Source organism: Cardiocondyla obscurior, linkage group LG01 (assembly GCF_019399895.1).
Source record: "Cardiocondyla obscurior isolate alpha-2009 linkage group LG01, Cobs3.1, whole genome shotgun sequence".
Classification (NCBI taxonomy): domain Eukaryota; kingdom Metazoa; phylum Arthropoda; class Insecta; order Hymenoptera; family Formicidae; genus Cardiocondyla; species Cardiocondyla obscurior.
In genome coordinates, this window is record NC_091864.1 from 3,181,979 (window position 1) to 3,204,028 (window position 22,050).

Genomic DNA, 22,050 nt, shown 5'->3' on the forward strand with positions numbered 1-22,050 from the left:
GTTTTAACTTCGAAGAGGAGGATTACGTATTTCCGGATTGCGGCATTTTACCGACATTTTAAATTTAACTTGAGTATTTTTAAAGCCATGCACTTCATTATTCACTATATATATATATTTTCTTTTGCATATTTTGTACTACACTCTTCCAAGTTTTTTTTTTTTTTCTTTTTTTTTCTGAACGAAGTTTCAAAAGAGTGAGATTTTTATTATAAAATCTTTATTCTAAAAGAGTAAGATTTTATTTCAAAAGTTTCAAAGAGTATTTTCGAAATTATTCTGTTATTTATTGTATATTAAAAATATACAAATTTAATGGAAAAGAAAAACTTTTTGATCTTTAAAGACAGTTTCATATATGCATTTGATATGTCGTGCAAATATATGTTTTAACAATTACGATTGATCTCATTCGCATCTTCCAAATGAATATTGTACCTTTTATATGCACGTTACATGTATATATGCAAATATTAATATATTCGAGGTTATCAGAATACAATAAATTATATCAATTTTGCATTCTTTGTATACAGAAGTAATTATTAGGTTAATTAATGTAAAAGCAAGGAATATCAGTTTTGATTGACGTAAAGCAATTTAAAAAAATATTAAAAAAAAGTTTAATTTCATATTTAATTAGAAATTAAAATAAAAACTTTGAAAATCTATACGTGAGGTTCGTTCTAGATAATCAATCCGTTATATAATTCAGAAAAATAACTACGTAATCTTTCTTATGTCATTAAACACGTTCTCTATCGCAAATTGTGCCAAAGATAACATCTTTCTTTTAAGATCTTTATTATTACATAAGGAGCGTCTTCTTTGCAACAAAATTTTTCCTTCGCTCAGTAGCCTGTCCCTTTTTTTTTGTGTGCAAGATTCAAAATTGATTGGCACAAAAACGCACTCTGCCCACGAAGCGCTAGTTCGAAAGGTTCGCAATCGCGCGGTTTTGCGAGGGGAAAAATCGATCGTCAATGGTCATTACGGAAACGTAGAACGGTTCGTTTGCACACCAACATCTTGGAGATACGCCGATCGGATAGACCGAAGTCTTGCGTCGGCATAAATTAATAATTATTCCACATTCGAGTCTCAATCAGCCGATAACCCTTACGAGATAAAAAAAAAAGAAAAAAAAATGACGATTACAAATAAAAATATGTTTAACGTTGATAACGCAGCCGGCGATTCGAAACAACAAAACTCACACCGCTGTCACGCGCGTTGACGTCCACTATGCGAGTTATTAAGCTAGTACTGAATGTTGTCACAACAGCTAGTTTTCCCATAATGTAAAGTTTCTACGTTTGTATAAAGTCCGGGGGCGCGTATTGTTCCGCCTTTGAACACCGCGGTAAGGCACTCTTTCGCGACAGGTCAAAGAAACTTCAACGTGGAGAAGCTCACAGTGCTTGTGACGTCTCTGACGACCTTGAGTACGACTCTTCCTTCGCTTATGAATTGTATTTCTTTGTGTCTACGAGGCACCATTACCAGAATAAACATTAGTCAGCGCGCTGGCTACGGGCGCAAAGATAATCGAAATCGAGCCAATTGAAAGCTGCTCTGAGTAAACTTTATTTTTCCTAAGCACATATAATCTCGCGATTACGCAACGTTTGTATGTAATTTGAATAAAAACCATCTCCATCGCTGTTGTTTAATACATAAATTAAAATTATGGAAATGAAAGAAATGAGATATTTTTATAAAATAAACGAAGTGAAATTAGAAACGATTATGATTGTAATCGCATATTTTTATATGCGATTACAAAGCTTATAACGAGGAAAAGAAACTGTTTCGGTGGTACTGCTATTAGTGCAACAATCGATATATTTCGATATCTTTCCCTTGGCCTACATGCGAAAGGTAAGCAGGTCATATGTCTTAAACTAAGATTGATGCGACTCAAAATGTCTCAGGACTATCAGTTTTACTCGAATAGCGAGATTTTTTTTAAAACTTGTTCCTAAAATGTCAAGTTTGTGCAAAACTCATTAATAGTTGAATATTATTTCTCATGTATCTTTATACAAAAGTTTGTGCAAAATTCATTTACAGTTAAATATTCTTCAGTATTCTTATACAACGCTAATAAGAATGTGTTTCCTGCGATTTAGAATTTATTCAGCTATTTGTGAATTTTTTACTCGGGATTGGTTTATCAATTTATATATTAATCGTAAAATGGACCGTAAAATAGAACCGTCAAAGAAAAACTCGCTGTCGAAGCTGAATCGGGCGCAGCTTGGCTATCCATTTGTCATGCAAGTTGTTCGCGATTTGGTCAAGGTCGCGTCTTTTGATCACGCCGTGCTCATAGCTCGTCGGTTAAATCTATCTCGAAACACAAAATGAAAAAACTGCCGGGTAAACGTGGCAATGTCCGTCTACGAGACAAAACACCGCCCACGAGCCGTCGTGCGAGTAGGTGAAGTCACGCGACGCTATGCTCTTCCATGAAATATAAAGTCACGGTAGCGTATAAAGGGTGGAGGAGGGGGAGGGAGGGGGGTTTGTGCAAGTATACGTCCGGAAAGGGGTAGAAAGGATAGAGAGAGAGCGAGAGAGAAAAAGATAACGGAGAGAGGGGAGAAAGTATATCAAGGGAAAGTATAGAGAAAGGCTGGTGAGGAAGTAAACGAATAGATAGATGAAGAGGGAAAGCGGTTGTGTAGACAGAGAGGCGGCGGTACAGCAGCGGCTTGTACCTATACGAAATGGTTTGATAGATGAAAAGAGATGACGCGACGCATGAGAATGGAGCTAGAGGGAAATCGCGGAACAAGACGGACTGATCGATCGGGGTAGAAGTAGACAAAGACAGGGTCAAACGTTTTCCTAGATCGCGGTGTACGGTTCGCGTATACATTCCGTACATACCGAGGGCATCAGCTGATCGGTGGACCTGACCCGGGTCACTTTGTTTCTGTAGAGCAGCCTTTTGACTAATTTCTCCACCGGCTGATTCCACTTCATGAAGCTCACATACGCCAAGTAGAATCCAAAGAGCACAAGCGCCTCGTACCAATATATGTAACTGTCGCGGAAGAAGTAGATCAGGGTGAGCAGACTGGCGCTATAGAAAGTACAGTCGCGAAATAGAGGCCACCATGTGAGCGATAGCACCGTACGCGAAAATATAGCGCACATGCCGATCACGAAGAGAATGTTGAAGACGGCGGAGCCGACGATAGTACCGATACCAACGTCGTCGAACGACACGAACACGCCTATGATCGATGTAAAAAGTTCGGGGGCCGATCCCCCGGCAGCCATGAAAGTAGCACCGGCTACATCGTCAGCGATATCGAGCTTTTCGATGATCACGTCTAACGACGGCACGAAGAACTCGTCGCAAACAATCGCCAGCGCAACAAACATGTACACTACCCCGAGTATGTGAAGTATCACGGCTCCGCGGCGCCGTTGTTCGGTGCTGAACAGATCTTCGGGAAACAGCGGTCTCTTGACGTCTGTTTCGTTATCGCTAGTCCTATTGTGCCCGTCAAAACCCACGTTAACACCGTACTTGTTCTCGTACACGTTGGTACCGTTACTTAACTGCATTAAAAAGGGCATAACTGTGCTGCTGCTGGTGGTAGGAAATGTGATCGGGTTGTTTGGCGCCGGTCTGTGGCCCGCGGACGACGACGGGCCCATCGCGAAAGCTAAAACCGTGGAGAGCAGAGTGACCAACACCAATCGGCGTCTCCGCCTCCAACATGTACGCCGATCACTGTCCGTCACGATCATCGTCGTCGTCGGCGGCGGCGGTGTTGCTGTTGGGGGTTCGCACCTTCGAGGACGATCGCCGTCGTTAGCAAGGCCTCCGTCCTCCTTCTCTTTCGCCAGCTTCTTCTTCTTCTTCTTCTCCGTCCTTCTCGGCGTCCTCCACTCTCTCCCTGGCCCCCGCCGTCCCCTCTTCCTTGTCCGCCGCCAGCACCACCTCCGACTCCTCCACCACCTTCTTCTACGTGTCGTATCGTGTCGCGCCGCGGAGGGTGTACGACAGAAAAGCCGTACTAAGGCTGGGTCATGTTGGAGTGGCGATGAGGAGCGGCTCCTTGCCGATGCCTCCCTCTGGATGGACCTACCTGCGAGCGACCGCGATACTCGCTCTTGCCCCAGCTCTTTCTCTTCTCTTCGTTTCCCGCACTGCGTCCTTTCTTTTCTCGTTGTGGCGTCTCGGCGAGATTTAGCACTGGATGTTCACGATGTGCAGACCGAAAAAATTAGTCCGCGACGTGTACCGCGGTTACTATTATAATACTAAAACTAATGCTGATGTACGCCGCTACTACGAACAGGCTTCGATAGTCGACGCGACTGATATCCTTTTGCTTCCCGGCGGCGTCGGCGTCGTCGTCGCCGTCCTCGCCGTCGTCGTCGTCGTCGTCGCCGCCGCCGTCGTTGTCGCCGTTACCGTTACCGTTGCCGTCGTCGTTATCGTCGCCGTCGCCGTCGCCGTCGTCGTCGTCGTTGCCGCCGCCACTGTTGTCGTCGTCGTCGCCGCCACCGCCGTCGTCGCCGCCGCCGCCGCCGCCGCCGTCGTCGTCGTCGCCGTCCCCGTTGTCGTCGCCGTCGTTGTTGTCGTCGTCGTCGTCGTCGTCGTCGTCGTCGTCGTCGCCGCCGCCGCCGTCGTCGTCGTCGTCGTCGTCGTCGTCGTCGCCGTCGTGGTCACTAGGATGCGGTGGATGGTGCATATAACCCTGGATGGATATACAGGAGCAGCAGAACGGCGCCCCCGCCGCGATGCCCGCCCGCTGCACACTGGAACAACCCTGTTTCGTCCCGTTCCTCTATCTCGCTTTACTCTCTGCCCCTCTCTTGCGCAACCACCGATATCGCAATCCCAACTCCCTCCTTCTTTCTCCCACCGTGTTCCGTCCTTCTCTGTTCGCCACCAAGACCTCTCTCTCTCGCTCTTTTCTTCTTCTCGCATTCTCCATCTCATTTATTCCTGACTTCTCTTACAACTCTCTTTGTAACCAGCGGAGCCTCTTTCTCTCCCCCTCTCTTTCTTGCTCCTTTTTAGTTCAGTATCGGTTTTATAGCACCCTCTGCTTATCTCCGTCACGCTAACGTTTGCTCGCGACTTGCCGCCTTTTTCTTTCGTCGCGTACCTTCGTCGCTTTCCTTTCCATTGAACTACCCGTCTTTCGCGTGCAAAAGAGACCGCTTCCCATTACCTTCCTCTTTTATCCGTCGTTTGGTATTCGCCACCGTATGTTTTCCTCTCGTTTACTTTCGCTCCTTTTCCATCTCTTAATCCCCGACATCGTTTATCTCTCTTCGCGAGAAATAGATCTCCGCTTTCTCTTTCCCGTGCAGGGGAAAGGCAGCTCTCTTCCTCCTCGCTCTGCGCCGGCCGCGCTTTTCTCTTTTCCGCCAACCGACATCCGTGGTGGCCCACCCAATTTCAACCCCGCCGAAATCGCTTCTCGAACGTCGTCCATCTCGCTCTGCGATGGATTGCCGCCCTGAATTCTTCTCTCTTCCACTCGCCGCGACATCCGCGCGTTCCTCCCCCGACACATATCCACGACGGAGGTGGTAGGTCGTGGAGGTGGGAGCCTGCGCACGTGCGAGCACCCCTCGCTGGGCCTCCCGCTCGATATCGGAGAGCCGACTCCACAACTCCACGTTACGAATGCACGTATAACGGGTGTCACCCGGACGGATTCCAGCCGTCCGTCGCGCGACGTACGTCAGCTAGGTTTCGCCAGTTTGACATTGGCTACCCCATCTAGAAGATCACGCTGCGTAAAGCAAGGTAGTTCGGTACCGAGCAGGCGATCTCCTCCGCGTCGAAAGCCACCCGCTCATTTCACGTCGAACGAATAAGAAATCGCTAGATTCTCCAAGGTCGGATCAATGCAAAAAGACCTGCCGCTCCGAGGCACGATACTCCACGCGACACGTTAAAATCAATCGGGCTTAAATACAAATAAAGGGAGAAATCCATCGGGGGTGCTCTGCATCTATGGAACAGCTTCGTTCACCCCGAAGTAACTATTCGAATCGAAATAATCGATAGCGATAGAGGCATGTATCGGCGCTCCATGCCTCTGGTCTTTCAGATTTATCTTACCGGCGTAACCTTCTCTCTATTGCGTCAGTCGATTGAGAATTAGATATTATCTGAGAAATATCTAAGAACTCCTGTATGTTTGGTCAAAGGAAAATGAGAGAGAATTTATCGAAGGTTTTTTTTTATTTAATGATATTGGATATACGTCAATAATGTTCTTTCTCACACATTTATTTCTACGAGACATATATTGTTTTCTCGGTACACATATTATTCCGACGATTTCTTTACAAGTTAAATATAATATTTAATACCACAATTTGTTGGTTTTTTTTTTTCTTTTTCTTTCAACTCTAATATTTTAAATAAATTAATCCATAAATAAAGTTTACAGAAGCGATATTGTAAAGCTCTTTGAACTACTTAATCAGTTTGTAGTCGCGAACGTTCTACTCATTGTTAGTCTCGATTTTCTAGCCTGGAATATGGCCTCGAATGAGAATATGCATCGCAGCGATCGTGTTCTCTGACACTTCGCAAACGAAGATCACGTATAACCGTATACCGTATACATATAAAGCGCTCGCTGCTGTTGCAATATAAATTAACAGCACTTGAACACAATCGTGGATAGTCACGGATATTGAAAGTGGATAAATCTCTATTATTTCTTTATCGTCTTTTCACATTGCTCGAAGACTAACCGATAACGTCGATAAAGCGTGCAATAGCCCGCAAAACCGCGTACAAGAGAACAGTCTTTTCGATAGAGTAATCATTTCGTTATTATTTTATCATAAAATATATTTACATTCTTTATATTCATAAATTATTCACGTGAACATAATAAATATTATACTCTATGCATATCTGTGCATTACTTTAAATGAGCATTTTAAACATAAAGAATTTTTTTTCGCGATATTATTTCAGTTAAATTAAAAACAAAAAAAAAAGAGCAATCGAAATTATTGTATATACTATATTATTTTCGTGACAATATCAACTTTTACATTTCTGTGATTTAAATTTATTAATTATTTATAATTATCCGGCCAATTAACTGCTTTATTATAAATGAATGATAAATACATTATTTTTGAAGCTTTAATTATTTTATTCAATAGTACAAAACGTAAACTTAATGTAAAAAAATTTTGATGGCAATTTATTTAATTAGAAAAAGAAAAGAAATATGTAACAAATTAAACGAAGTAGCTTAGCTTTCATTTAATATTATTATTGTCATGGAGACTCGTAATTTAAATGAGGGTGCTTAAAGTAAGTGTTTCGTATTCTTAAAGGTTCCTTTAATTATCATTCCTTTAATTATCAGTCACTTATTAATTGTGGCGAAAGACATTTTTGACTTGTAACTCTTGACGAACGCGGGGATTAAGCGAGACGGGAAAGTTACAGAGAACTTTGTCTCAAGTAGGCACGTGCAAGGGTAATGCTGTCCATGGGCGAACATCTTCCCACAACCCACAACCTTTATCCTCGCTGTGCCACCCTTAGACCCACTTTGTTATGCCTCAGAAGCCGTTACGGTTATTAGCAGCTGTCGACGGTACTTTCGAGTTTTCGCTTCGTCTCAAGCTTCTCAGCGCATCCGGTTTCCGGTCCTCGAATGATCTCGCGAAAAAGATACGTCTTGCATCGTTCTACTTTTAATTTAGCATTCTATTTTAATTAAACGAGACGTATATATGTAATATTACGTGAATTAAAGTTGCTAATTATTCTAAAGAATCATTAATGCCGTAAAAATATATGTTATAACATATGCGTTTATATTATTTTTATTAGTATAAATCGTTGGGTTTATTTAAATCGTAATAGGATCTATTTGCGACCGTTTTGGCAAATATGAGCAAATATTTCTCATTATATAAATTTATCGCGTATTAAGTGCTCTTCCCGCCAAGATTACGTTTACTTTTTTTTTTTTTTTTTTTTTTTTTGTGCAAAACTGTTATATTGCACATAGAAGCTGCAAAGCTGACTCAACTATGCGTTTCTGAAGATAAAGGTCAGCCTCTGTATCTCTTGGCTCGTGGCTATGCACATTACCTATGGTCTTTCGCTTTGCTCGTGTTAACATATGGTACTTTGCCAGATATTGAAAGCACGGCTGTGTTCAAAATTAATTCACCATCGCGTTTCTGGCAGATTACTTTAGCATAAATTAGAAAATATTTATTTTACGATAAAAACATAATTAAACGATTATACGCAAAAATCGATTGATAATCGTTAATGCAAGCATATTTCTTTTTAAATAAGACCGTTATTATATCGTCGTTAAATTTACAGAAAGTATACAAATATATTAAGAGTAAAATGCACGAATTTAGAAGGTTGTTATATCTATACGTGTAAATTTAATATATAGCGAGACGTTAATTGAAAACTGAAAGATTCTGCGTGGCTGCGTTCATTAATAATTAAATTAAATATTATCTTAACAACACTATTTGATTTCCGTTTATAGAATTCCATTTATTATCACAAAGGTTCGTACGCAGTCCCTCTTATGTATTTATCGATTTTTGAAATATAAGAGTATAAAATTTGCAATACAGAGAATCCCCTGTAAATATCGCATCGCGCTCATATGTCGTGCGTCAATCGTTTATCCATGGCTTTATACGAAAATATACAGAGTTCTACGGCAGCATATATTACGCTTATTCGTACAAGCACATGTCTTGCTTACCAAGTTCCAAAACTCTTCTTGGATATCGAAATTTTAAATGATCCTTTTATTGTACAAATTTCTCGTTTCAATTCCCAGTCTCATTCATGTTTTGGAAAGAATATTTGTACATGATATTTTACAAAGAAAAATTGCGATGTAACTTTGATCCCTGATAATACCCAAGCGGCGCTAGTTCCGTTGATTAAATTCGTGCTTTAGAAGCATATCTTTTTGCAACAACCAACTTTAACGTTTTCTCGATATTGTGTCTAGTATCGGGCACGATATGGTCGCAGTGCTAAGTTCATAAGAGCACGAACGAAGAAATCCTGTCACGAAATTCATTTCGACTTTTGTTCGGAAAATTCAGTGGAGTTAGAAAATTATATGTATACGCTCTTGTCTTCGCGATTTTCATTTTCATCGTACTAATGACAGGCAAATGCAGGATTAATGAATTTATTTTATAAAATAATGCAAACGGTATCGCTGATCGGGAAGAGATTTTACTAGTCTACTGCGCGTTCTGACCTTACGCAACGCTCGACTGCCGAATTCGCTGGGCCCGCTGACCGCCGCGGTAGGGTGAGTACGTGCGTGTGTTGACATCTGGTCGGCACCTTGCGCTCGAAGGCAAGGTGGAGGACGCGCGGGCGGCGGACGGCGAGAACCGGTTTGCCCGGTGAATTCAGGCAGTCGAGCGATCGTCTGGAAGATTAGCACACAACAGTAAACAAATACGCGGCGAAAAGCATTTAGATGTCTATTTTGGTACATGATCAGCTGGACAGTGACTAGACGATCGATACTAGACAGATTTTGTTCTTTTTTTTTTTTTTTTTTGTTTGATTAAAGATTAAATCTTGTTCTTCGACTAAAGACAAAACGCGGCAAACGTTAAAATTTATAATCATAGGACATAGGTATGAAAGCGCCGTGCTTGCTACGTCACCCTCGAAAGTTTCGATGTCTTTCCAACCGAAAGGTGGGAACCAACCCCATTATTGAACGTTCTCCACGCCGTTCTCGTTCACCTCTTCCTGTTTCCTACCACTTTACCCTCGTACGTGCATTTAATGCAACTTAGAATAATAATTTGGAGTGCATCTTAAGGTGACGAATCTTCGGTTGAATCTGTCCACAGTTCGCATTTGTACAGACCAACTTTTCCTCGGAATAATTGGCCTGATCCACACACAATTACGTAACGTGGGAAAAGCAAGACCCGATTTCTCTCCCTCTCTCTCTCTCTCTTCTACCTCGTGCGACTGATAACAAACGCTGACCTAAATACGTTCCCGCCAAACCGCCGTAAATCGTAATGCCGCAACGTAAGGCACCCCCGCCCGAATCTCGTCCGCCTTCTTTTCAGTTTAATCCCTTTCACGCGATCTTCCCTAAGCTTCGAGGGAAAGGAAGGGCTCTGTTATAGGCAGTAAGCGCGAAAGGGAATCTTCCGCGGAGAGCCAATTAGGCCAATTTCGTGCATGTATACCGACGCGGCCAAAGATGCATCGATATTCCTCGTTTCATCCGCTTCCTGTCTCATCCATTCGCGAATGTAACTTTCGATTCTCGGGCTATGGAAGAGATATGCTCCCGACAAATACGTACATTGCGATTTATGGGTTCAGCTTAATACTAGATATCATGCTGATACTTCCAGCTCCGCGCTCTCTTTCGCCCGCTTTCTTCTGCTCGCTTGCTAATGTAATCCTTACCTTACTTCTCCTGGAAGGGCGGCTTTTATTTCGCGAGACTTAATAGCTTCTCGAGTTTAACGTGAATTTACGTTCTCCGCGGATCTTTTCTTCCGAGTGTTCATTTTCTAAATTCTCGAGTTACAATTTTCGTAGTTTCTCCATAAAAACTTGCCCCGCGCGATACAATAGATAGCAGCCAGCTCTTAATTCAATTTCGAAATACGTACAAGTCCTATTTAAAAAATTTTTTTCTCAACACTTTTATTTGCCACGTATATTTCGAATTGTAAAGCAATTGAAAGTGAACAGAAAACGATGCTGAAGAAAGGTTTGTGGTATACGTGACATATATGTGAGTCATTAGTCAAATTTTCCGGCTCAAAACACGACATTCCAGGCATGACACTGGCTCTGTTCCGAATCGGCGGGCACTGTGTGCAGCCCCGTCAAATACAGCCATGTTTTCTCGCGTGCGCCAATAGTGCATGCTCTCAATTTAGTTTAAAAAACAGAAATGCCACAGTCAAAAACTAATAGAGGCTTTACGGCGGAAGACAAGAAGATAAATTTTTTTTTACCGTAAAATTTTTTTTCTTACTAGATATTTTATAATTTTAACAGAACATTCGTATTGTCCGCTGTCGTAATTAGGTTCGTTTAATAAATCATTAAATTAATTAATTAAAATACATTAAATCAACGATTTGAGTAATCAAAAGAGTTGGGGATTAAATTAGTTAATAGTTTCCTTTCGTTACCGCGATTTTAGTATTTTAATTTTCTTAAAGCCACAAAGCCGACGCCGATGCTGCACGTGTCTCTCTTCGGGGACGCGTGTGTTCTGGTCAGTTCGTGCGGATAATGTCATGCGCGGGCGCAACAAACGTCAGATGAAAAAAAGAGGAGCGCACGCGTCTCGGAAACGTCAGAAAGGTCTCCGTTTCCATACCACATTCATTTCGGAATATACGCGAATTTCGTTGCGAGGAGATCTCCAACAAAGATCGCAGAAGGAAGCCAAAGCGGTTTAACGTCATATTAGGGATCGGTGCTAACGAGATTGATTGCGAACAGTCATGCACGGGACGCTCGCCTTGTCCCATCTCGACGCGCCGCTCGGCAAAATTTAATTGGCGTTTCGCAGCGCGCCGCGTGTTATTGCAACTTTCGATTATGTCGCGGGTCAAATAAATTTAGCGCAACAGTGCGCGTAAAAGAATTTGCAAAATAAAATACGTTACACGTACAGGCTTACGTACGCGCACATGCTTAAATTAATATCCTGCGGTTTTTGTCATTATTTGTCTCCCTTCATTTATTAACTTTTTGAATGCTTCTTATTGAGCGCGGAGAAACGTTCTACCGAATAAAAATCCCGAGGTCGACGAAATTTGGGAAAATACCATGTATACATATACGATCCGCCTAGTTAATAACCGTAATAAAAAGCGTGATTTTAGTACGGCTCGATGTTTTTACGAGAAACGATGGAGCTTTGGAAAATACGGGCCGCATAACTTGCCGTCAGCGAACTAGAAATGTCACGACCGCAACCAATCGCACCGGTGGGACTTCGCGACCGAGAAACAAGGCGCCGTTCACTCGGACATTGGGCGAAGCCGCTTTGCAAAGCCTCTTTGGAGTTGCCCCTCGGTCGAGAAGCGATGCTTTACGGTTGAGCGTCCCTGGGAATTCCGCCAGATGTGAAACAATCAGCGGATGAATGGCGTAACGGGGCTCGGATAGATGCGAGAAAATTCACCGTGCTTCGCCCTCGTCGCGCGAAGTCGGTCGGGGGTAGAACCGGGGAAATCCGTGGACGAGCGGACACGCTTGCGCGTTCGTTAAAATCGACGCGAATCGTGACGATTATCTCTTTAATTTCAATGAGGTCGATCGGCGGCCGCGCGGCGAATATTAATCGGCCACTCGCGTTTGCATTGCATGCACGTTTCCCACGCACCGACACTCAGCGCTGATTGTGTGATAGCATTGAGGGGAAACATACGCCTCCACACACGTCGAGCAAGTTCTTTCTATATGTCGAACTACATCGAACCCTACATCGAGCACCGGCTCGCCGATATAATATTACAATTGTTATCTCGATTGTAAAAATGTTAACGTTAATTTTAAGTCAATTTACGTATTTAAGTAAACCTCCAAACACGCTGTTTCGCTTCTCCGTTATTTACTTTTGCCATACGTAACGTTTTATGAATCGGAAATATCAGAGTGTCAATAGATAACGTGACGTCAGTTTTCAATATGCGCAAACTGGGAGACCAGGCGGTATTTTATAAAATTGTTCAGCTTGGTGATCAATAGCGGGATTAATGTAGATATGAAAATACATTAAGAAGACAGCGTCGAGTGATCGATTAGAACAAATGATGCATGTAACGCGAGCTACTGAGGATCAACGCGAGTTTCGTCTCTCGTGTTTCCGTCCGCCGTTTCGAAAGCCGTGCTGGATTATGCGTCATAAATTACTGCAGGACCAAGCATCTGCGGTAAAAGGCTATATCCGCGTAATTTACGCGGAGACGAGATATAAGCACGCCGTTATCCGCGGATCGTTATCATTGCAATGCTATTTGCGGTAAACACGTTATATCGATCAGCCTCGTCGATGCTACCGCGTTAACGGTTAAGATTCGACATTCACTTGAAACTCAAAAACCATTGTGAAAAAAAATAACGTTCCCTTTATACATTAAATCACGGCAAATGCATTACGATTTTTTAAACACACGGACGTTCGGTAGTTAGGTACATACGTTCAATTGAGCGAATCGCGTCTTATTTTATAAAATTGTAATTTCACGACTTCCCCACTATTTCCTATTTATCCAATTTCAGTAGATTGAAAATAAAATTTGACTCTGTTCAATAATCCTCGGAAGCTCGCAAAAAGCTTTCAATTTCAAGGCCCTCGAAAAGATCACCGTTGCAGAGCGATTGCTATATAGCGTATCTATCACTTAAATAGAAAAAAATAACCCGGGAAAAATCGTAACCTAAGATCGTAAAACAGATTTTAATCTGCAAGATTACGGTGTTCTAAACGCGATACAGAAGCTGTCGGCAAAATCGTTCAAGTGCTTACGTGACGGCTATTTTCGAAAGCTCTCGTTGTAACCGTTAACTGTAAAAGTACGTTTCTTTTGTTTGACGGATGGTTAGTGAACTCCAATTATCTACCACGACTGATTCCGTTTCATTGAAGACAGAATTAAATCTCTTCCCGACCAGCTACGGATACAAATGTAGCTTACAAGAGGAGCTTTAAAGCTTTCTTCGAGTGGTAAGTTCCGCAGCTGCGTCAGCCAGCGAATATTTACCATCGGTAGAAAATCCTTTGATAATCTTTGATAACTATGAGAAACCTCTTTTATCAACGTGATGATCAAATAATTTCAATTCTTGTACCGCTAGTTAATTAATATCGAAATTACTGTCCGTGTATTTACGAAATACGATCGAAAAGTAAGCCTCGTGTACTGCAGTAAATTTTTCTCGGATGGATACAGCGATCGATAGTTACAAATTCATATACAACCTTGTTTGGATAATCTGAAAAAATATACAGAAGCTGAGTGCACGTTGGTACGATAAGAAAATTAACTACCGCTGATCGACCAACAACTATGTCTGCATTTACTTCACAAGTCTACAAAATGAAAACAGAATAATATATCCCGCCTGTTTTGTAAAATTATTCGTGTTTTCTTTCTCGTTACGATAAACGAAGTCCCGTCAATGATGATAGTTTTAGTAGAATAATTTTTCACACACGAGCAATTTATAATTCTTCAAACATTTGAGTTTGTTAATAATACGAAATTAGATTTTCATTTATTAAAATTGGTTTCGATCTTAATGCAAGAGGCGTTCTATTTGTGCTGCTGCAATTTATCTCATTCGGATACATGTATTCGGTAAAAGCCTACCTACAAAATACGTTAAAAGCTTCTTATACAGCGATAAAAAAAAAAAAAAAAAAAAAAAAAACCAAGACGACGGGACACTTGACCGAAATAAAATTTCGTCCGTCGCGGTAAGTGAACCGCATGCGCGCAACACGCGTCGTTTAAAAAGAGGTAGACCGGGTGGAATAGAAGCGGGGAATTATGTGTGTTCTCAGAATGATTCATAAATAGTTTATTTTCGTACTGGCTGCCGGGGAATCGTTAGTTGCGGCCAAAGCTGCCGCTTTCGAGACGCGCCGCGTATTTCCTCGTCGGGTTCTTCGCCTCGTGAGTCTAGACGCGTGCAGCATAGCGCCAGGTTTCAAACAAGACTCCGAAATCCGTATTAACATTTCAAAGGGCGCATGAGTAATAAATCTAGCCAACCGGTGTTGGTGCGAAGCTACGGAATCCGCAGTGTTTCATAATAAATGTACAGCGGGGTAAAAGGTGCGACCATAATTGCCCCGTCACTCATTTCCGCGCATAGCGATTGCGTAACAACCGATTATCAATAATTAAAATCACGTCCAATAATTGGAATTAATATTGAGCCGTTTGTGACGTATTTGATTAATGCACGCTGAACATTTAGAATAATTTATACACGCGACGAGCCCTGGCATTAACTTGCACGGCGGCACGCCTTGCGTTTCTGCTTGAAAAATAACGTTGCCATCACATGGGGAGGTAACATTTTATTAAACCGCATGCTGCGTTACTTCAAGCAGGAAATTAAGAGCATCTTTCATGAAGCATATACTAACGATTATGCACCAATATCCGCCATTTCCATTCTCTCTCCGCGCACAATTGCGCCGTTTGAAAAAATTACAGCGCAATTATGAAATATGCTCTTACTTTTCGTAATTTTGCATTTTGTAATTTTCCTTCTCACGGTTAGTTACATTTTTTTTTTTTCTTTCTTTTTTCTTTTTTTTTTTTTCTCTCTCCCTCGCGGGTTTATAATGCGCACCGTATAAATTGAAATTGCATTGGTTTTTACACTTTAATAGAAAGAAATGATACAACGTTAAATGAATTATTTCCTCAGAGCGCTGCGGAACTGTCATAGAATAATACTTGTTTGACGTACTCTAATTAAACCTCCAAACTGGAGTATCCCCCGAAATGAAGTTGATGTCTGTTCCATGGTTCGTTAGCTGCGAATGGTGAAAACAAAAAAAATCGCCATGATACGGCCTACCAGAAAAGAGCGTTCTTGATGCTCCAATCGTGTCTTTGACATTGCTTTTCAAACAGCACGTACAATTGCAAACGAAGCATTATAGAAAGAAATTCAATTAACTGCGGCCAAAGATATACTTCATTCGATAGTATTCACTGTTGATCGAATATTCTGCTACATCAAACTCTTGACAGGTATTCAGTTGCGCGGTTTAGAATAATTGTTCATAAAATGAAGCGAGGATATTCAATGGAGATGCTCGCATAATAAACTTCGAAAAATCGATCGTGACTTTTTCGAAGCCGGCGGAATTATTAACATTGCAGATTACGTAGCATATATCGCGTTATAACTGAGTTTATATTACACGACTCGCTTATGCAACGAAAATGAAAAAGAAGAAAGTTCTAACCATATATATATTTTTTTTAGCCTGAAAATAGATATGTTTTTGACGGTAAAATGTAAAAAAAAAAAGAATTACTATTGCGGCCATGATAATTCCAATACGGAAATATTAAAAGCGATGAAATTATTCCGGATATTTTTAAGTCATGAAAAATGATGAATCGTAACGTCACATGTGGAATAAAATAAAAAAATATCGCTCTACTGATTTACACTCGTGTCATAGTTCGCGGACCAGTGAACGGAAGGAATCAGTGCAATTTTAATTTGCATATTTCACAAATGCAGAAACAAGTTGGTCGGGCAGCACGCAATGGAATTTTTTCCCCGGAGTGACAGAAACGGAGCGGAGAGAGAAAAAGAGTAAGAAAGGGAGGGAAAAGAGAAAGAAAGCCAGAGAGAAAGAAGGAAGCGATAAAATTTCCCTGTAACGCCTCGACATTTTCAACTTCGTTCAGATCTCGCGGGACCAAAATATCAAGAATAACCTAATAAGTAAGTTTTCTAATTAAGTTAAAAAAAAAGGGGGGGAGGGCGGGGAAAGAGGGGAGAAAAAGATTCGTCTCTTTGCTTTAACTTCGTTGCGGTTTTTCTCGCGGAGAAAATTCCTGCCTGTTCAACGATTTCAAATATCTTTTCCGGTGTCAGAATACGACTTCACTTCGCGCGTTTCTAGAAAATCAGAAATTAATAACGTTAAATGCCGCGTCGCGGTCGTACGGCTTCGAATATCGTGCTGCTTACATTGAACGATTTTGCCAGATTGTCAAGGGAAATAATTATGCCCGCGTGAGGATATGTAGTCTTAAGCCTGTTTAAACGGAGTTCACTTATTCGCACCTCCGTTTCTCCTGCTTCTTGCTTTGCATGCAATATGCATATGAAACGCGTCTTAAATTATTGGCGTAAAGGATGCAACAGCTGTTTCCACTGTTGCGATGTAATGCATACGTTTAAATCATATCGCTGTTTGAACAAGATTTCCATTATGTGCTCAAAACTATCAACCTATTTATAAATATATTTAAATTAGATTTTTCTTGCTTCGTATTTTTTTATTTTTTTAAATGTTTTTTTTAACTTAATAAATTTGATAACGAATAAAATATATACTTTTTGCACATAAATATTATACAAAGAATTATACATATTAATAATATTGTATTAGTATAATATTGTTAACGTATAACTTTGCGAGATACAGTCGATTTTCTTCGACGGCTCTTCTTCATTTTCAAGAATTACACATTATCTCAAACTCCACAAAGTGTTCTCAAGAAGATATTAAATTCTACGCAGACAGAAGGTATTATATTATGTCTCTAAACCGTGAACAAAAACACGGAGCCCTCGCTCTTATGCGTATAAAATCGATAGACCTTTTCAAACGCAGCATTCTTAGCTCGACCTAAGCCGCCTCCGCTGTCGATTTTAATTGAGTTTCGAAAGTACCCAGAGACAGTATAAAAAAAATGATATATTACAGCACCTTTCAAACATTGCTAGAACGCGATACGAGGCCCGAATCGGTGTGCTCGGCGGATCTGAAAACAAATCTCGAAAAAAAAAAAAATGAAAAATAAAAAAAATGGAACTTGAACGAGAAAGCAATTACAGCACCCTCGGATTTAAAGCCACCGACATATCTCGCTACACGATTTTTTTTTTTTCTCCATTAATCCAATATCGAGTCGGTCTTTTGTACTTGTACAGAAACATCATTTAGCGGTACAGATTTCGAACAAAACAGATTCGCGTCTCAATATCGTTCCCGTCGCCACCATGATTTTGTGCGTCGGCATGTTACGTTCACGCGAGTGCATCCGCGTGTTTGCCAATGGTGCCTTTTCCGTTCTCGTACAACCGAGACCGATTCTGCCGCAACTCCATCCGCTCACTCTCTCTCTCTCTCTCTCTCTTTTTCTCTCTCTCTCTCTTTGAACACCCCTCGATTGTATCGATCATCGATGGAGAGGGTGCACACGTCGAAAACGGCTGGTTTACTCGAACGCATCGCATAGTTACGTCAATGGCGAGTCACGTTCACGAAGAGATCACACCTGCATTTGCGGTCCTCGCATGCATTTCCGCGCGCGGTTACGACTGTTGGAAACTACCTTTGTCCCCCGCTCGGGACAATAGTTTGTTGCTATCGGAGAGAGTTGGAGCATTCGCTTCCGTTCTTTCGCAACGTCGGCGCGAGCATTAAACGCTAATAAGTAGCGCGTAATAAGTTGCTCAAGTGGAACGATAATAGGGTGTACATCTGCGAGGTGCATACGATCGTGTTAACCCTTATCCGAATAATCGGGCTCGAAATGCCTCCGTTTACTTTATTTACTTCTCTAATCCCCGTGAAATCTCTACTTTTCCTTGGAGGAAGCTTCTCTCGAGCGGATAAAAACCGGTATTTAGTGTGCGAGGAGATTAAAGAGAATTATTGACGATTACCTTTTTCTCAAACAAGATACTATAATGACGTATGTATCTCGTACATATCGTTGAATTTTAATTCTCCCTCCCAATGCATATAATTTAATCTTAATCTAATATATATAATATATTAATTAATACAATATTAATGTATAATTATTAACGTAGGATTTTAGAAAACACAACGTTGACTTTTACGTACAAAAAAAGCTTCGAATTTCTAATAGACGATTTCTTTCTTGGGAGTTGAAGCAAACCGAGTTAAATTATTAAAACGACATATTAAGCGTACGAAATTATGCAGCTCTGATTTATTCGGAGATAAAGGACGTACTTAAATTTTACGTGCTGCGACGGTAATATTCTTAAGAATATTAGGTGCTATTAAAAGCGCCGTGCCATGAATTACGGACACGGCATGTTAACGATGCGAATTATGCGATGTTGACTTATCCGATAATAAGGAATATTTTTAAAGTTTGGTCATTATCACGGGCGAACTTGCTTAGAACGTACGGTGTACACGGATATACGAGCCTAATGTGAGAAGGGGGAAAATAAAAAAAAAGAAATTGAATAATTCGCAAATATCGCTGGCGCGCTTATCTTCCGTCACGATTCATTTCTTCGTTTCTCGCTAAAGGAATATTATTTCGATACGGATGGTTAGCATAAACCCGTTTACGATTCTCTTTTTAATCTGGAATGAAAATAAATAATAATAAAGTTGGCGATTTATTCGAATCGCCAGCGTAACATTATACAACACTACTGCATTTTTTAACGTACCTACGAGAGCTGCACGAAGCGGAAGGATAAACTGTGTCGCTTCAACTAGAAAAATACGTTCCTCTCAGAGTTGCTTTTACTGAGAACAGTTCGGCGCGACTGTGCCATTCTTGTGCCGATTCGACCGAATGCGTCTGAATAGACCCGCGCATTCGTAAAAAGTAATTATGCGTCGCGCGCGCTCGCGCGTTTCTTAAAACGAAATCGGATGGACCCGCCGGCGGAATCGAACGGTTTCGAATCGCGATGGAAGAGCGGCGGCGGCCCGGCGCTTTTCACGTACGGGGAAAGAACCGTGTATTTACACACGGCGGCACAAAGAGCTTCCCTGCAGCGCGAAACACTTGCGCTACACAGAGGCGTGCAATATTGCGTAATTAAAAAAGCGGCTGTCGGACTAATTTTTCAAGCAGATTTCGCCGTGAAAATTTTCCATTTCAATTCTAGCTCGGATTATATCGCGGATGTTTGCACGCGCGCCACCGTTTCACACAGTCGCACTATGCAAAAAAAAAAAAGAAAAAAAAAACTGTCGATTCGCATTGTGTGTTGGGAACGTGTGTGCGGGTGTGCGTGTGTTCCTCCAGTCGAAATTCCCTATCGACCTCGGCATATGGGGGAGAAGAGCCTTTTAACGTATTTCAGTATACCGCCCGTCGGGCCGGGCGTAGCCCTTCAAACATCACTTTCTAGCGCGCCAGCACGGCGACGAGGGTGAGCACGGCGAAACCGCGAAATATTTATAAACTTCGCCTTTCTTCTGTTGCGAGGTCAATGTACACGACTGAGGGCGTCTGTGGGTGAAAGTACAGACGAAGTCGTGCACGACGATGGGGATGAGATCGCCTCCTTCGCGTTCGCGTTAATCTTTTTCTACCTAGTAACCACGTGTAGCACGACGTTCGAAAAAAAAGAAAAAAAAAAAAAAGAAAAGAAAAGAAAGAAGGGAGACTCTTACCATCGAGGTATTCTCGAGGTGCACGTTCCTTTTAGACTAAATGTAGCTAGTTGGGTGACGACAAGGCAATAAAAATTTACGAAAATATACGTCGAAGTCATTTTGAATATCGAACATTTTCAATCGCGCGTTTATCAGCTTTGTTAAAATATTATTAGGATATTTTAGTTTAAACGAGTACTTTTTCGTATATTATAATATTCAAATGTCTTGGGAGATATGTAAAATTATAAAGGAAATCTCTGGCGTGCGATATCCTTAGAACATGTCGGCCTCTGTGATAAAAATATACATACGTAGAGATATGGAGGTGAGTGATTACGTTATATGTATGTAAGTATTCTAAAAATATATTCCACGTTTCCCCTGCTTCGTTACGTGAAACATAAGATATTGTGATTTTCCAGCGAGAGATATTTTGATATAATTCCGCGGATCTTCTTTTGACCGAGTTAACGCGAAGGGGAGAAAAGTATTCCATAAACGTCGCTTAATTAAACGCACATTTTATAATAATCGGAACATTTATATGTTGATTACGCGGGACAATTTATCGCGATATTGCTTCTCGTAAAAGAACAAGATAAGATCGAAACATATATTTTTGTCAACGAAGGCAAATTTCGAACGATGAAGAAGATGCTGATTAACGCGACGGCGTATGGTTTCTTTGAGGAGATATCTTAAGGATATTATATAACATGTCGCGAAGAATGAAAGACAGTACATTTGCACCCAGTGGTGCATCAATTCGCGGTCTAACTTTATTGCGCGCACATATCCTCCGTGTCGTTACGCCCAGATTTATACGGCCACGACGTATCCCCGGGGCGAAGTAAATATTCGCTCAAGGAAGAAAATATTGTTCCCAGATTCGATAGATTTAAACCGGCAAAGAGTTTAAGGGTACTTCGGCGTATGCGATCCGAGAGTTAAGGATCTCAGCTTGGGCAAGGCGCCGGTAATTTCCCGACGTAACGAACGTATCCCCTCAGCATAACATTTTATATCACCTTGCTCATATCGCGCCAACGTTTCCCCGAGGTAAAGTAAATTTCAGGTGAATTCAGAAGGTGGAGAACATCTCACCTTCGTTTTTCCTTAGACTTTTCTTTTTTTTTTTTTTTTCCTTTTCTTTTAGAGGTGAAAAATTGCATGAAGGGTTGGCCAAAATGAGCCAGCACGCATCTATGTCGGGACTGTTCGAGGGTTGTTTGGGGGTGGATTTTGTATTAATTTTTGCATAGTCGATTAGCCGATGCACGCGCGCAACCGTTGGCCATTTGAGAGAAATTGCATGGAAAATTGAGTCGTGCGGAGATGGTCGATGCGAGCGGGATAGCGAGTGCCGCCGTGTGAAAGTCGTATAAATAATTTTTATGCGACTTCGACTTTGCACAGTTCTACTTCTGCCCGGTGTACCGTTTTATCTTGCCGTGCTCCTTCGACATTTCCCCGAGGACATGTAAATTTGTACGGGAAAGAGAAGAACGGTCGCGTCGCGCCAATAACGTCGAACCGGCGAATAATTGGCTCGTACTTGTATGTACAGGGCGAAATCGGAAACTTTAGGAAACTAAAAGCGCGAAGGGGGGGAAAAAAAAAAAAGAAAGTTCCACGGCCGGTCTGAAAGTCACAGGCAGGAACAATTGCTAAAGCTGTTCCGTCATAATTTCATTGCATATTTCTTCCGCGGATACATCGTGTTATTTCGCTCTAGTTATGTTTCTGCAACATTTCCCCGGGGTGGAGTAAATTTGAAGACGAAGAGAAAGAAAATATTGTCCGCACCGTCGACGAGGCGGTAAAGAAGCAGTTTCAGGCGCACAAAGGGCCCACAAAATGGATCACT

The 22,050-nt window shown here is 41.6% G+C and overlaps 2 protein-coding genes across 9 annotated transcripts in view; one reads left to right on the forward strand and one right to left on the reverse strand.

Moving 5' to 3' along the window:
- Nckx30c (solute carrier family 24 member Nckx30C) overlaps positions 1–4,374 on the reverse strand; it is a 62,905-nt gene extending 58,531 nt beyond the window's left edge. Inside the window, exon 1 of one of the 4 annotated variants that reach the window (XM_070658992.1) lies at positions 2,896–4,374. In XM_070658992.1, coding sequence (XP_070515093.1) covers positions 2,896–3,768 — 873 coding nt within the window. In that variant the 5' untranslated portion in view covers positions 3,769–4,374. The remainder of the gene's footprint in view (positions 1–2,895) is intronic. The other 3 variants (XM_070659004.1, XM_070658996.1, XM_070659015.1) reach the window with 3 other exon arrangements.
- The window catches only part of Kon (chondroitin sulfate proteoglycan 4-like protein), a 110,184-nt gene that overhangs the window by 42,962 nt on the left and 45,172 nt on the right, over positions 1–22,050 (forward strand). The window lies entirely within an intron of this gene.